At 43.1% G+C, this 13,049-nt stretch overlaps 1 protein-coding gene and 2 non-coding genes across 4 annotated transcripts in view; all 3 read right to left on the reverse strand.

Moving 5' to 3' along the window:
• Positions 1-13,049, reverse strand: part of nt5c3a (5'-nucleotidase, cytosolic IIIA) — a 43,723-nt gene that overhangs the window by 2,507 nt on the left and 28,167 nt on the right. For both annotated transcript variants that reach the window (XM_056285994.1, XM_056285995.1), the window contains exons 2-7: positions 10,396-10,494; positions 7,290-7,359; positions 6,843-6,975; positions 5,895-5,984; positions 5,521-5,683; positions 266-466 (exon numbers count right to left, since the gene is read on the reverse strand). In XM_056285994.1, the coding sequence (XP_056141969.1) occupies positions 266-466; positions 5,521-5,683; positions 5,895-5,984; positions 6,843-6,975; positions 7,290-7,359; positions 10,396-10,494 (756 nt within the window). The remainder of the gene's footprint in view (positions 1-265; positions 467-5,520; positions 5,684-5,894; positions 5,985-6,842; positions 6,976-7,289; positions 7,360-10,395; positions 10,495-13,049) is intronic.
• Positions 1,013-1,084, reverse strand: trnap-agg (transfer RNA proline (anticodon AGG)). The gene has a single exon. It is a non-coding gene; the product is annotated as a tRNA-Pro (tRNA).
• trnap-agg (transfer RNA proline (anticodon AGG)) lies at positions 4,471-4,542 on the reverse strand. Its single transcript has one exon. It is a non-coding gene; the product is annotated as a tRNA-Pro (tRNA).

Here is a 13,049-nt window from a genome sequence, read left to right on the forward strand (position 1 = left end):
TGTATTTCTTTGTTGTTGTCTTTAACCTTCGTGTCTGAATAAAGTAAGATTTGTCCTTGTTTGTAAGACATGCTGGACATGCGTAAATCATGTTCTGTGCATTTATTTGTTTCTCTGCATTCATTCATATGAAACAGTAAACATGTGCATTTTAGGAAGGGACAACAGCATTTTCTAAATACTTTCCCATGTTTTTCTTTTTTTTTTTTTAGTTCAACGATGTTCAAGCACAATCTTCTAGACCTTTTCCGGGCTGAGGCTGTACCTTGTCATTGAGGAAGCCAATCTTGAGGATGTTCTCCACATTGGGCACACCGTCGACCATGTTCAGGTCGCCCAATGAGTCTCCCATCAGGATGACGTTACAGTTGTCTTTCAACTGTTTGAAGTACTCTGTGTTACGCAAGGCACCGTCATGCTTGTTGTACACATGGATCAGCTCGCCCTTAAAGCCCCTCAGGATGCCCTGGGAGAGGAGGAGACAGACATGAGGAGTCACGTGGCTCTCTGACCATTTGGGTTAGCAGCAATTCAGTCTGTCTGTGTCCACAATGGTTCAGACGGACTTGGGCATTCAAAACATTGACATCAGGCATTATACATGAACCAGGTATTTTCCAATGAACTTATCTTCAATATTTTTGTTAATTAATATTGATATAATTATAACCATTTCAGACCTGTGCCTGACTTTAAGAAATAGGGAACCATTAGTCTACTGACTTGCTTGGTTCTCTTCATGGCAATTCCCAATTTTTAATTTGACTATTCATTCATAGATTTTTTTTTTCTTAATCGGACCTAAAGAGATGTGTAATATGTGTGATGGTAGGTAATTAGGGTAAGTTACACCCTACTGAAATCAAACTTTGGGGGACCCCATTGAAAAGATAGATGCTATGCTGAAGAATAACTAACAGTGGCCCACAGACGTCACATTGGTAGTTATTGTTAGTTTTCAAATGCATACCTCTTGTGAGTTTTGTGATTCAGTGTAAAAATTTGAAAAGGTGGGCTCGTCCGGGATTTGAACCCGGGACCTCTCGCACCCTAAGCGAGAATCATACCCCTAGACCAACGAGCCGATGGGCTATAGAGCCTAAATACAGGTTCCAGAGTTTATCTGCCACGTTGTCTGAAATTCCAGACTTGTCATCTTCTGTTATTTTACCCTGACCTGCCATCTACTGGCGCTTTATGTTACTGCAGTTTATTGCAAACAAGCTCTCTCAGAGGGGAACTGTGCGTACAACTATGCCAAATAAAAAAAACCCATTTTCCTTCTATCCAATTATATACTTACAAGGCCATTGTAGTTTCATAAAAATTAATGTGCAAATCCTGTTAAAGAATTCATATATCCACAAGGCCCTGATATAATTCCACTTTTTATTGAGTCTGTCCCTTCTGATGTCTACAGGTCAACAATAACCGATAGTAGTGTTTAACAGCGGGGGGACTCTAAATTAACTTTTTTCAACTTGAAATGTGACTTTTCCTAGAGTGAACCCAACATTAGAAAAAGTGAAACATTGTTTTTGTACATATTTCTATGAAAGCTGTACACCACTAGGGTACCAAGATTGTCTTAGGGCCATGTTTGACCCAGAAGTTAAAATCATAGTCAGTCAGTTATGTATATACCACAAACATCGCAAAGACACACACCCACACCCACACACACCGACTGATCTAAGACAAAACTAATTTCTTTTGTAGGCGAAGCATCAAGCATAAATGTTCCGCAGGTGACAGCACGCCGAGTTCTCTCCTTGCTGAAGCCATGAGTGCACGTTTCACTGCCCAACAGGTCCTAGATCTGATTTTTTCAGATGTCCAGGACGAAGAAGAGAACAATGATTTAGAAGAAGAGGTATCTGAAGAAGATGTGGAAGAATACAACCCAGAGCATGATGCATCATCTTCAGATGAAGAAGAAATCCCTCAAGCTGAAAGAGAGACATTTTTGTCTAAGGATGGCAAAATAACACGGTCCTCATTACCATATGACAACCAGGGCAGGATGGCAGCACAAACTGTCATAAAAATGACCCCAGGACCCACAAGCTATGCAGTTGCCCATGCCCACGACATCGCCTCAATATTCAACATGTTCATCACACCAGCCATCGAAAAAATCCTCCTGGGCATGACAAATTTGGAGGGTGTCTGCAAATATGGCGACAACTGGAAAAGGATGGATGAGATTGACCTGCATGCCTACATAGGGCTGCTAATCTTAACAGGTGTTTACAGGTCCCAAGGTGAGGCTACATCTAGTCTCTGGGATGCAGAGAGTGGAAGGGCAATTTCCCATGCCACAATGCCACTGAAAGTTTTCCACGTTCTCAAGAATGCTAAGATTTGATAACCGTGAGTCAAGACCTGCAAGCCGTGTGAGACAAACTGGTGGCCATAAGAGAGGTCTGGGAGAAGTGGGTGGAGCATCTGCCATACCTCTACAACCCTGGGCCTGAAGTAACAATGGATGAGCAACTGGTTCCATTCAAAGGTGAATTTTTATTTTCATATCTGTAATGTAATTGATTTTCACTGTTTTATTATGTATTGCTATAATGTCACTGATTTATGTGATTGTTTTCTGTGACGCTGATACTAATTACTGATGGTAATCCCTTCTGTCAAAAGGTTGCTGTCCTTTCCAGCAGTATATGCCCAGCAAGCCAGCAAAATATGGCATCAAGATATGGGTGCCCTGTGACGCACAATCCAGCTATATGCTTGGAAGATGTAAGTCTACACAGGGAAGCCGACCAGTGGAGGCCCGGAGAAGAACCAGGGGATGCAGGCAAGCTGGACAGAGGGGGCATAATGTCGCGTGTGGCAAATTCTTCACCTCTTACAAACTCAGCCAGCAGCTCCTGAAGAGGAAGATCACCATGGTTGGCACTGTTAGAAAGAACAAGCCTGAGCTCCCCCCTGCGCTCCTTGCAACAAGGGGGAGAGAGAGGCCTTCTCATCAAAGTTTGCCTTCACCCCCACCACCACTCTATTTTCTTACCTCCCAAAGAGGAACAAGAATGTGGTCCTCCTGAGCACATTGCACAAAACAGGTGACACCAGCGATCGTAACGACAGGAAGCCAGCCATCATCCTGGACTACAACCACAACAAAGGAGGTGTGGACAACATGGACAAGGTGACTGGAACTTACAGCTGCAGAAGGATGACCGCCCGCTGGCCCCTGGTCATCTTCCATAACATAATTGATGTGCCCTCATACAATGCCTTCGTGATATGGAATAATATCAACCCTACCTGGATGTCTGATAAGCGGAACAAGAGGAGGGTGTTCCTGGAGCAGCTGGGAAAGGCACTTGTAAACGCACACATTGAAAGAAAGGTGCACCTCCCCACGCACAGCAGCCTCTGCAGCGGTTGTGAAAGCTGTTCGAGGGGCTGAATCTTGTCCTGATCCACCAGCTGCTGGCCCAGCTGGGGCAGGTAAGAGGAGATGTCAATTCTGCCCCCCCAAAAAAGGACTGTAAAACCAATAGCATATACAGCAAATGTGCAAAATATATCTGCAAAGGCCACACAAAACACAAAATATTATACTGTCATACATGTGGCAATTAGAGTTGATTTATTTAGGTTCTATTTATGTTCTTCACGTTTTTTTGCATCTTTCATTTTATTATCTATTGTCGTTGTTTATAAATCTGTTCCCAAAAAAGTTCTAACATTGTTATTGTTCACCGTGGTGGTTTCTGTTCAATAAAATGCATTCAAAACTACTTTCTGCACAATTCTGCTACTTTTTTAGGCTATACAAGTACTATCTCTTGCTAAAAAGTTAAATTTTACACCTATGAAGTACCTTACGCAACAATGATGATGATGATGATGAAGATAATAATAATAATAATAATAAACCTCTACTTTAGTAAAGAAAATAACTATGACAGGTGTGCTGTAATAAAAACGAGTGGTGTCCACTGATTAAATGCAGTCCTTCTGCACTGTGAAGAGGGAAAACTCAGATAGTCACAAAGTTTCTGATGAATGACAGGTTGTTTCTTCATGCAAAATAGATTTGGGGTTTAAAGTTAAATTAAGTTGCTTTAATTTAGAGGTTTGATGACAAGGGCAGTGTACAGAATGTTAGGGCAACACTTGGGTTACGAAATAGGGAACCGTTAGTCTACTGTCTTGCTTGGTTCTTTACGGCAATTCCCAATTTTTAATTTGACTATTCATTCACAGATTTTTTTTCTTAATTGGGCCTAAAGAGATGTGTAATATATGTGTAAATTCCTTGGTAGGCAATTAGGGTAAGTTACACCCTACAGAAATCAAACTTTGGGGGACCCCATTGAAAAGATAGATGTTATGCTGAAGAATAACCAACAGTGGCCCACAGATGTCACACATTGGTAGTTATTGTTAGTTTTCAAATGCATACCTCTTGTGAGATTTGTGATTCACAGTGTAAAAATTTGAAAAGGTGGGCTCGTCCGGGATTTGAACCCGGGACCTCTCGCACCCTAAGCGAGAATCATACCCCTAGACCAACGAGCCAATGTGCTACAGACCCTAAATCCAGGTTCCAGACTTTACAGTTCTGCCACGTTGTCTGAAATTTCAGACTTACCATCTTCTGTTATTTTACCCTGACCTGCCATCTACTGGCGCTTTATGTTACTGCAGTTTATTGCAAACAAGCTCTCTCAGAGGGAAACTATGATAGCACCACATCTCAAACGCACACAATGTAGTGTTCAAAGTCAACCCCCTAAAAAAGGGTCCTAATATAGATTTTTTTTAAAAAAAGCTTTGTCCAAGATGTTTATTTTTTTTATTAGATTTATGCCTAATGTTGGGTTTCACTGATCCACAAACAGCTTATTTCCTTTATGTAACTGCTACTGGTGTAGAATATACTTTGTTGTGAGAGAAACTGAGGGCAACACTCACTACATTTGCCAAAGGGGCTGAAGAGGTGAAGAGTTGACTTCACCTCTTAACAAAAAGAGTTGATTTCACCGTGTAACTTAACACTACCTGTCACATACATACAGCCTGTGCCTGATACTGGCCGTGCAATCTGGGAATTCTGGGCATTCCAAAGCTGGATTTGTCAAAATTTAGTTTAGTACCATTGATGCCCTGAGCACAACCCACCTACATGCGTTTCCCCAACCACTTTTTTCCCTTTCATCAGCAAGCAGGGACTCTGACATCATGTCCTGGGTACAACCCAACGCATTTCTGCTGATTTTGTTATTCAGTCATCTTCGCTCAAACCTTCCAATCAAGTTATAAGTTTTCAAGGCAAAATAGGAGTAACAACACAAAAGGCAGAACCATGGCAGCTTCAGCTTGCCAACCGCTTGAACCCCCCATTGACACAGAGATGGTCACTGGGGAAGACAAACGGCACTCTGAGATGGGCCGTTATCTCGGAGAAGCTTAGTAATTTAAATGAGGTGAGAGGGTCACTGGAGAAAGCTTTGAAAGGCAAACCCTTTATGTGGCGGGGCACTCCAAAACACTTACATTGTCATCAAAATCCATAAAGTTGGAGACAACCTTGACGTTAGGGTGGTAGACGCCAGCCTGCCGGATGATCTCCTCCAGCACGTCACCCAGACCCGCCGAAAAGATGAAGACGGGAACGTTGTGCTGCTGCAGGCGATCAAAGAACTCCTCATAGCCCTCCCTGGACCCCAGCAGACACACAAAAACACCACATGGCCATATAGGTTTTGTCAGACAAGAGACGGATCATCCTTAAACCGAATGCACCCCACCACACCATGTGAGTGAGTGAGTGAGTGAGTGAGTGAGTGACAATGATGTGACATCAGTAAAGCCAAGACCACCAATATGTTTGGGTGTGTGTTTGTCTGTGCATAGATGTGTATGTGTACCTGAGGGCAGCATCAGACTCTCTCACCACCTCAGGGAGTTTGTCTTTCGGTAGTCTCTGTCCTACCAGTAATGTGTGTGACTTAAAATACCTGAGAGAGAGAGAGAGAGAGAGAGAGAGAGAGAGAGAGAGAGAGAGAGAGAGAGAGAGAGAGAGAGAGAGAGAGAGAGAGAGAGAGAGAGAGAGAGAGAGAGAGAGAGAGAGAGAGAGAGAGAGAGAGAGAGAGAGAGAGAGAGTATAATAATCACTTGTTTTTTTCCCTTGTTGCAGCCATGGACGGTGTTCTCTGGTAATACTGTATCTAACTCTGGACAGGCCAGTAAACATCATTAGTAGCTGCTATGAGGAGTTTTGGTTTTTAGTTGACTTTGCAAACCCCTGTCACAAAAATGAAAGTGTTTCATGGCGGAACAACTTCATTTCCCATAAGTTTTACATCTTGTTACAAAGTTCTATATTCACTCTCTGGTAGTTTATGCATTTGTTTTGAAGAGAAGAGTAAGCCATGTTGTGGTACTTTGGAAAAAGGTGTTTGTAAGATATAGAGCAATAAGGTAATGCATCTTTAATTATGGCTGCGTATCCCATTTGTGTGCTGCAAATCATTTCGTTGGGATTTCACAGGGAATCCCAGCATTTTGAATCATTATATAGCGATAATTAATTGTCGCACTGATGGTCTCATACTTGTTAGTCATACAGAGGCATCGAAATTAAATTTAGACTAATGAATAATCAGTGTAAAAACTTATCGTAGCAGCTTTAACTGTCTACAAATGAACTGTATTTAACTGAAGGGATGGATGTCTACTAGAGGAGAGGTGAGAAGAGGCAAGGGATAGCAATGACACCTGGGAGGGGGGGGAGAGAGAGAGAGAGAGAGAGAGAGAGAGAGAGAGAGAGAGAGAGAGAGAGAGAGAGAGAGAGAGAGAGAGAGAGAGACACTTACCATTCCACCATGAAAGGGTACTTCTCCTCCATAGTGAGATGAGGGTCAATCTCTATGGGATAATATTTGTTCTTCAGCTGCAAAAGCTTCTGCCTGCATTCTTCAGTCACCAACTTACAGTTATCGATGATATCTACAAATAGCCAAAACACACACACACACACACACACACACACACATTAAAGTCACATTAAGTGATAATATACTCTGTAACTTAAGAGCAGAGCTTACGAAAGTTCACCAAGTGCTTTACCGAAAGACCTGAAATCACTTCATGAACACATTAATCGATAAGTCAAATATTTGAAGAAAATAGGAATAAGGAATAACAAGTATTATAAAAAAAGGATATCTTCATCATGCTTAATCTGATCCCTCCGACATAAAACCTTTTTGTGTTCCAGTTGCTAACCTATGAATAATGTGATGAAGCAAAGTCGTACTTACTATGGCAGGTGGGACAACGGGTTCCGTTAATGGCAAACTTGCTTAATGTCATGTCGAAGTCTGTGATGACCTGAGACAGAATAAGGACTTTATTTAATGAATACAACAAAAAGGGATTTTATCTTTAGTGGTGAGACCAGTGGCAGAGCAGAGGGGGGCTTTCTTGGTCTCCAGCCCTGAATGTTTTAGAGTTTTTTGTTTTTTTATAACTTCAGTTTTGTGTCATTTCCACTCAGTCTCTCTGACTGGACTAGCAAATCAATGGAGCAGAAGTTATATAACTGGGGAAATATCACCATCTATCGGCCAGCCCTCACATTGTCATGCTCTAAATCTGCTCCAAATGTAATATCAAATCCACAGACGTCCCACCCCAACAGTTGTCAGTCAAATGAGTTACGCTGCTGTCAAGCTGGTTTACGTCAGGTTATGCCATAGGCGACGTGCAGTGTTAATGACTTTTTTTGGATAACGTTAGATTAAAAGTCTCCACTAATATGAAGATATAAACTGAACTTTTCCAAGAAACAGGAAATATATTGCCAGCCATAGATTAACTCACAGCCCACAACGTAAGTCCCATTATTTTTTAGCCTATACTTGTTTACATTCTGGAAAATTAAGTATACCAAATTAGCTATTATAAGTTACTGTTTGCTCGTCCGGTAGCGTAGCGGTCTATTCCATTGCCTACCAACACAGGGCTCTCCGGTTCAAATCCCCGTGTGACCTCCGGCTTGGTCGGGCGTCCCTACAGACACAATTGGCCGTGTCTGCGGGTGGGAAGCCAGATGTTGGTATGTGTCCTGGTCGCTGCACTAGCGCCTCCTCTGGTTGGTTGGGGCGCCTGTTCAGGTGGGAGGGGGACCTGGGGGGAATAGCGTGATTCTCCCACGTGCTATGTCCCCCTGGTGAAACTCCTCACTGTCAGGTGAAAAGAAGTGACTGGCGACTCCACATGTATTGGAGGAGACGTGGTAGTCCGCAGCCCTCCCCGGATCGGCAGAGGAGGTGGAGCAGCGACCGGGAAAGCTCGGAAAATAGGGTAATTGGCTGAGTTGTTTGCTATATAACATTGGATGTACTGACAACTATCACTGGATTACTTTGATACTGAAGAAAATTTCTAAATGTGATGAATCCCAGGCAAGTTCTAAAGTTATAAGGAGCTTCTTTTTTCTCTGACTTCTAAGTAGATTTATGGCCCTTCATTTGCAATGGATGTCAAACATAACTGTATTCTTGGAAAGTGTAAGTCACACTGAATCTAAAAATATGTGTATCATGTCTGTGTGAACAAAGAAGTAGGAAAAGGGAACAGAGTGACCAGGAGTACGTCAAATAACATAATAACATATGCCCATGTTGTTTACTGTACTATGCTATTCCCTAAAGAAACCTAATATAATTTGAGTAAATGTTCTTCTGTTGGCCTAATATTCAATTCAGAGTACCAAAGATCACATTTACTTGGCATTGTTGGGGTTGGCCTAATATTCAATTCAGAGTACCAAAGATCACATTTACTTGGCATTGTTGGGGATCCTTGATTTGCAATGATAGCAGCCCAGATTATTATGGCATGGATTCAAATGTAGCAGATTTGCCATCTTAATATTCATCCTATGAACTATGCTCCATCATCCATCCCGCTTATCCTGCTCTCAGGGTCACAGGGATGCTGGAGCCTATCCCAGCAGTCATCGGGCGGCAGGCGGGGAGACACCCTGGACAGGCCGCCAGGCCATCACACAGGGCCCACACACACACACACACACACACACACACACACACACACACCTAGGGACAATTTAGTAATGCCGATTAACCTGACCTACATGTCTTTGGACTGTGGGAGGAAACGGGAGCACCCGGAGGAAACCCACGCAGACACAGGAAGAACATGCAAACTCCACACAGAGGACGACCCGGAACGACCCTGAAGGTTGAACTACCCCAGGGCTCGAACCCAGGACCTTGCGGTGAGGAGGCCGCGCTAACTGCGCCACCGTGCCGCTTCTGCTCCATCATAGTATAACAAAAATAGGTTTCAAGAATAACAATGCTGTTTACGCCAAAGTCCTACCCTACTTCTGTTATGTAACTTAAAAATAGTAAGATCAGATAATTTTTGCCTCTTTTTGAAAATTAGTCATCCTCCACATTTTTTGTGTTATAGTTACATAATGATGAAGACATCTGGAAGACAATTAGATGCAAAGTAAGGCTCTACAGGATTTTTTTTTTTCCTCCTGGGCAACGATCATGTTTTTCCTAAATTATGTACAGATTTTTAGGCATTCTATTATCTCAAAGGACTTGAAAAATAGTGCACATAGTAGCTGCCTTCAATGGGGGAAAAAATCTCCCTGGGGGGAGCATGCCCCCGGGCCCCCCTAGGTTTGGGCTAAGCCCGAATGTTTACAACATCTGGCTCTGCCCCTAGATGAGACATGTCTAACTCACACAGTGATATTTTATAAATTGACACAAATGGTACAGGGACAACAGAGACATAAAAGACATACAATAGACAGGCTATGCATGTCACTCAATGCATTTGAATCCTTCTTTTCATATTCATTCACTATGTCCATAGCAGTTTGAAGAGGGAGGTGTGAAGGGTGTCAAGATATTCTGCACAGAACAAGACAATTAAATAGAAACACACTTATAAACCATAGAAAATAAGTAAAGACAACTGGTCAGTTAGGGAAAACTAGGGACGTGTATTCCTGGTTTTTCATATTTAGATGTCTGATTTTTTTCTGGAAACCTGGCTGGCTGGTAAAAATCATGAAAGTGAATGGCGACCCTTGGAGTAAACTAGGATTTTTGACCACAAGGAACTTCAAGGATGAGCGGTGTGGATAACTGGCAAGTATTTGGTTATTGCAAATGTGTACCTCTTTCTACCACTTGGTGGCACTTTATTCAATAAAAGTGAAGGTCAAAAACCACAGGCAATAACACATGTGTGCACACACACGCACGCACGCACGCACGCACGCACGCACACACACACACACACACACACACACACACACACACACACACACACACACACACACACACACACACACACACACACACACACACAGGCTACCTGTAGTTTGGAGGCTCCTCCCTTGATGAACCCACAGATGATCTGTTCAACCCTCTCAGGGTCTCTGATATGGACCGTGCTCTTCTCAAACTGAGGCATCTAAACAGACAAGAGAGAGAGAAATACATACACAGAATGACAGTCAGATGGACAGATACACACACAGACACACAGTCCAATACACAAAACACATTCATCAGTCCCTGATATTACAACTGCACATTAACTCTAGCTGCCCAGTAAAACCATTGCCTCCTACTGTCAGAGAACGACTGCACCTTCTGCCCACAGATACAGGCCCCCCATTCTCTCTGGGCCCTGGACTCTAACCTGCCTTTTGTTTCATCTCTAATTATGACTGCTTCTTTTTCTGCTATGCATAATTTTAGCAGGACTGTGTAACAATGTTGGAGGGACACTTTCCAGACAGAAACGTCTTAATGGAGTCTTCCTGCCAAACAAGGCATTCCTTTCTGAGGTGCTTGGAGCACAGTGTTGTGCGACCTCGTCTCTTGGACAAATAAATAAAAGCTCTACTTTGCATAAACTTAAAGCACCCCTCCACTCAAAAATGTGTTTTTCTTATGTTTGTGTCCCCTAAAATGTCTGACCTTGACTATAATGACTTGTATCTGTGCAAAGCTTGTCACTTGAGCGATGAGATTCCTCTTCTGGAAGAGGAGTTGTCTGTGCACTTCCCTAAAATCTGAGTTTCAAATGTACCTCGGCAAGCTAGATTTGGTACATCACAAATCCGCAAGCCAAATGCTATCTAATATGCAATGCAGGGTGGGCAAAACAAAACCTGCACAGAGCGCACTTGTCAGTACAGAGAGCTATCCCTCGCCGGCAATAACGAGCCACAGCAACCCTGTCCAATTTACTCTTCTTCTTTTTGCAATCGGTTTCTGGTTCGAACATTTATGGCCGAATTGCTCCTATATTACCACTTGCTATTGTACATGTTACAAGTCCCAGGGGGTTGGGATCCCATGAACAGGTAATACTTGTGGACAACCTGTTAGGAACAGGGGAAAAAGAGAAGTAACGAGGAGGGACAGTGTTTGCTGTGTTCTTTAGTTCTTCTCGTCAGCACCTGAAGCAAGACGGCAGCTTTCGACGCTACCTAGCATAAATTCCCTCTCTGACAGGGCCCCCCTGAGGTGAAAACTAGAGCAGCATTCATTTGAAAGTATTGGTAGACTAAAAATCAAACAAAACAATCGTCAGGAAAATAAAAAGTATATTAATTCAGTATATCACAAAATTGTGACCATACATTCAGTGGGCATCACATGCTCCCCAACAACACAAATGGCTCCTGACATAATAACTCTCCAGACCGACTTACACCCCAAATGTCTGGTAACAATAAGCATTCAAGGTAAGTTTCTATACTTAAGACCCATATGTGGGAATACTGTAAAGCATTACTGGTGGGTAGGGTAGTGTTTGGTATGGTAACGTCTGATATGGATGTGTGAAATGATAAGCTGGTACTGCTGTCAGTGTGATTATGGGGGTCAGGGTAGGTGGAAGAGGCCCGTCTTCACATGTAGGCTCAACACACTGTTCCTGCTCGCCATAACCCTCTGATAGCTCAACCTCCTCAAGTGGGTCGTCCTCTATTATTTCCTTTCCAGTTCTCTCATTTCCTTTCCAGATGTCTCCACTCCAACTCTTTCCTTTTCTGTTGCAGGTTCAGTGTGACTAGGACTTCGAGGATTACCGGTAAGTACATTGTTCTCCTGTCTGTATCCACTTTCTGCAGGCATCTGCAGCCAGTATGGGTACCTGGGAGTTCCATCATCATCCAAGTCTGTCTCGCTCTGTTGGACAAGTGGCATTTCGCTCTCAGTCACTTTGTGTCTATTATTTCTCCTTTTCTTTCTAGGTGCTGGTGGCTTTACTCGTGCAGGTAAGTCTGCAGGTAGGTCGTTAACCAGATGTAGCAGGTTTTAGTGTAGGACACGTGACCTTGACCCATATGTCTCCGAGACCACTCTGTACACCGGACTGTCGTCGACTCTTTCCTTTACAACATAGACTGTGTTTTCTCATTAAGCCCTTAGCCTTCCAGGTCCACCTCTCTCGCCCAGATTATGTACAAGAACTCTGTTGCCTGGTTGCAAGATGGCCCCCCTCACATGTTGGTAAGATGTAAGAATGTAAGATGGGGTTTAGAGTTTGCAATTAGTTGGGGGTAGCAGACTAGATGTTCTAAATACACACACACACACACACACACACACACACACACACACTTTGGAGTAGTGGGGGGGTCTTGAGGGGGGATAAGGAACAGCTGATGTTTTGGAATTCAACACTGTTATATAACGAGGCAAATTACCACCCAAACAACCCTACCCCCATTCCCCCAGGGAGATCAGGGCAGATTTTCTTTTTTTGGGGGGGGGGGGGCTAATGTTTGGTATCCATCGGTGTTGGATAACAAGTAAAATTACCACCCAGACTTCCGGTATGGCGACCGAAGGAAGCAGATGCACAGAGCAGCTCCTGAGCGATTTCTTAAACCCTTACTAGTCATGTCATCAGTAAACCTTGAATGTACTCAGTGTTGCAGGAACGGGCTACAATATGAATTTCAATAATGTCTGGCAAAAATAAGACCGGCGCCCAAAGAGGAAAAACTA

Source organism: Lampris incognitus, chromosome 9 (genome assembly GCF_029633865.1).
Source record: "Lampris incognitus isolate fLamInc1 chromosome 9, fLamInc1.hap2, whole genome shotgun sequence".
NCBI lineage: Eukaryota > Metazoa > Chordata > Actinopteri > Lampriformes > Lampridae > Lampris > Lampris incognitus.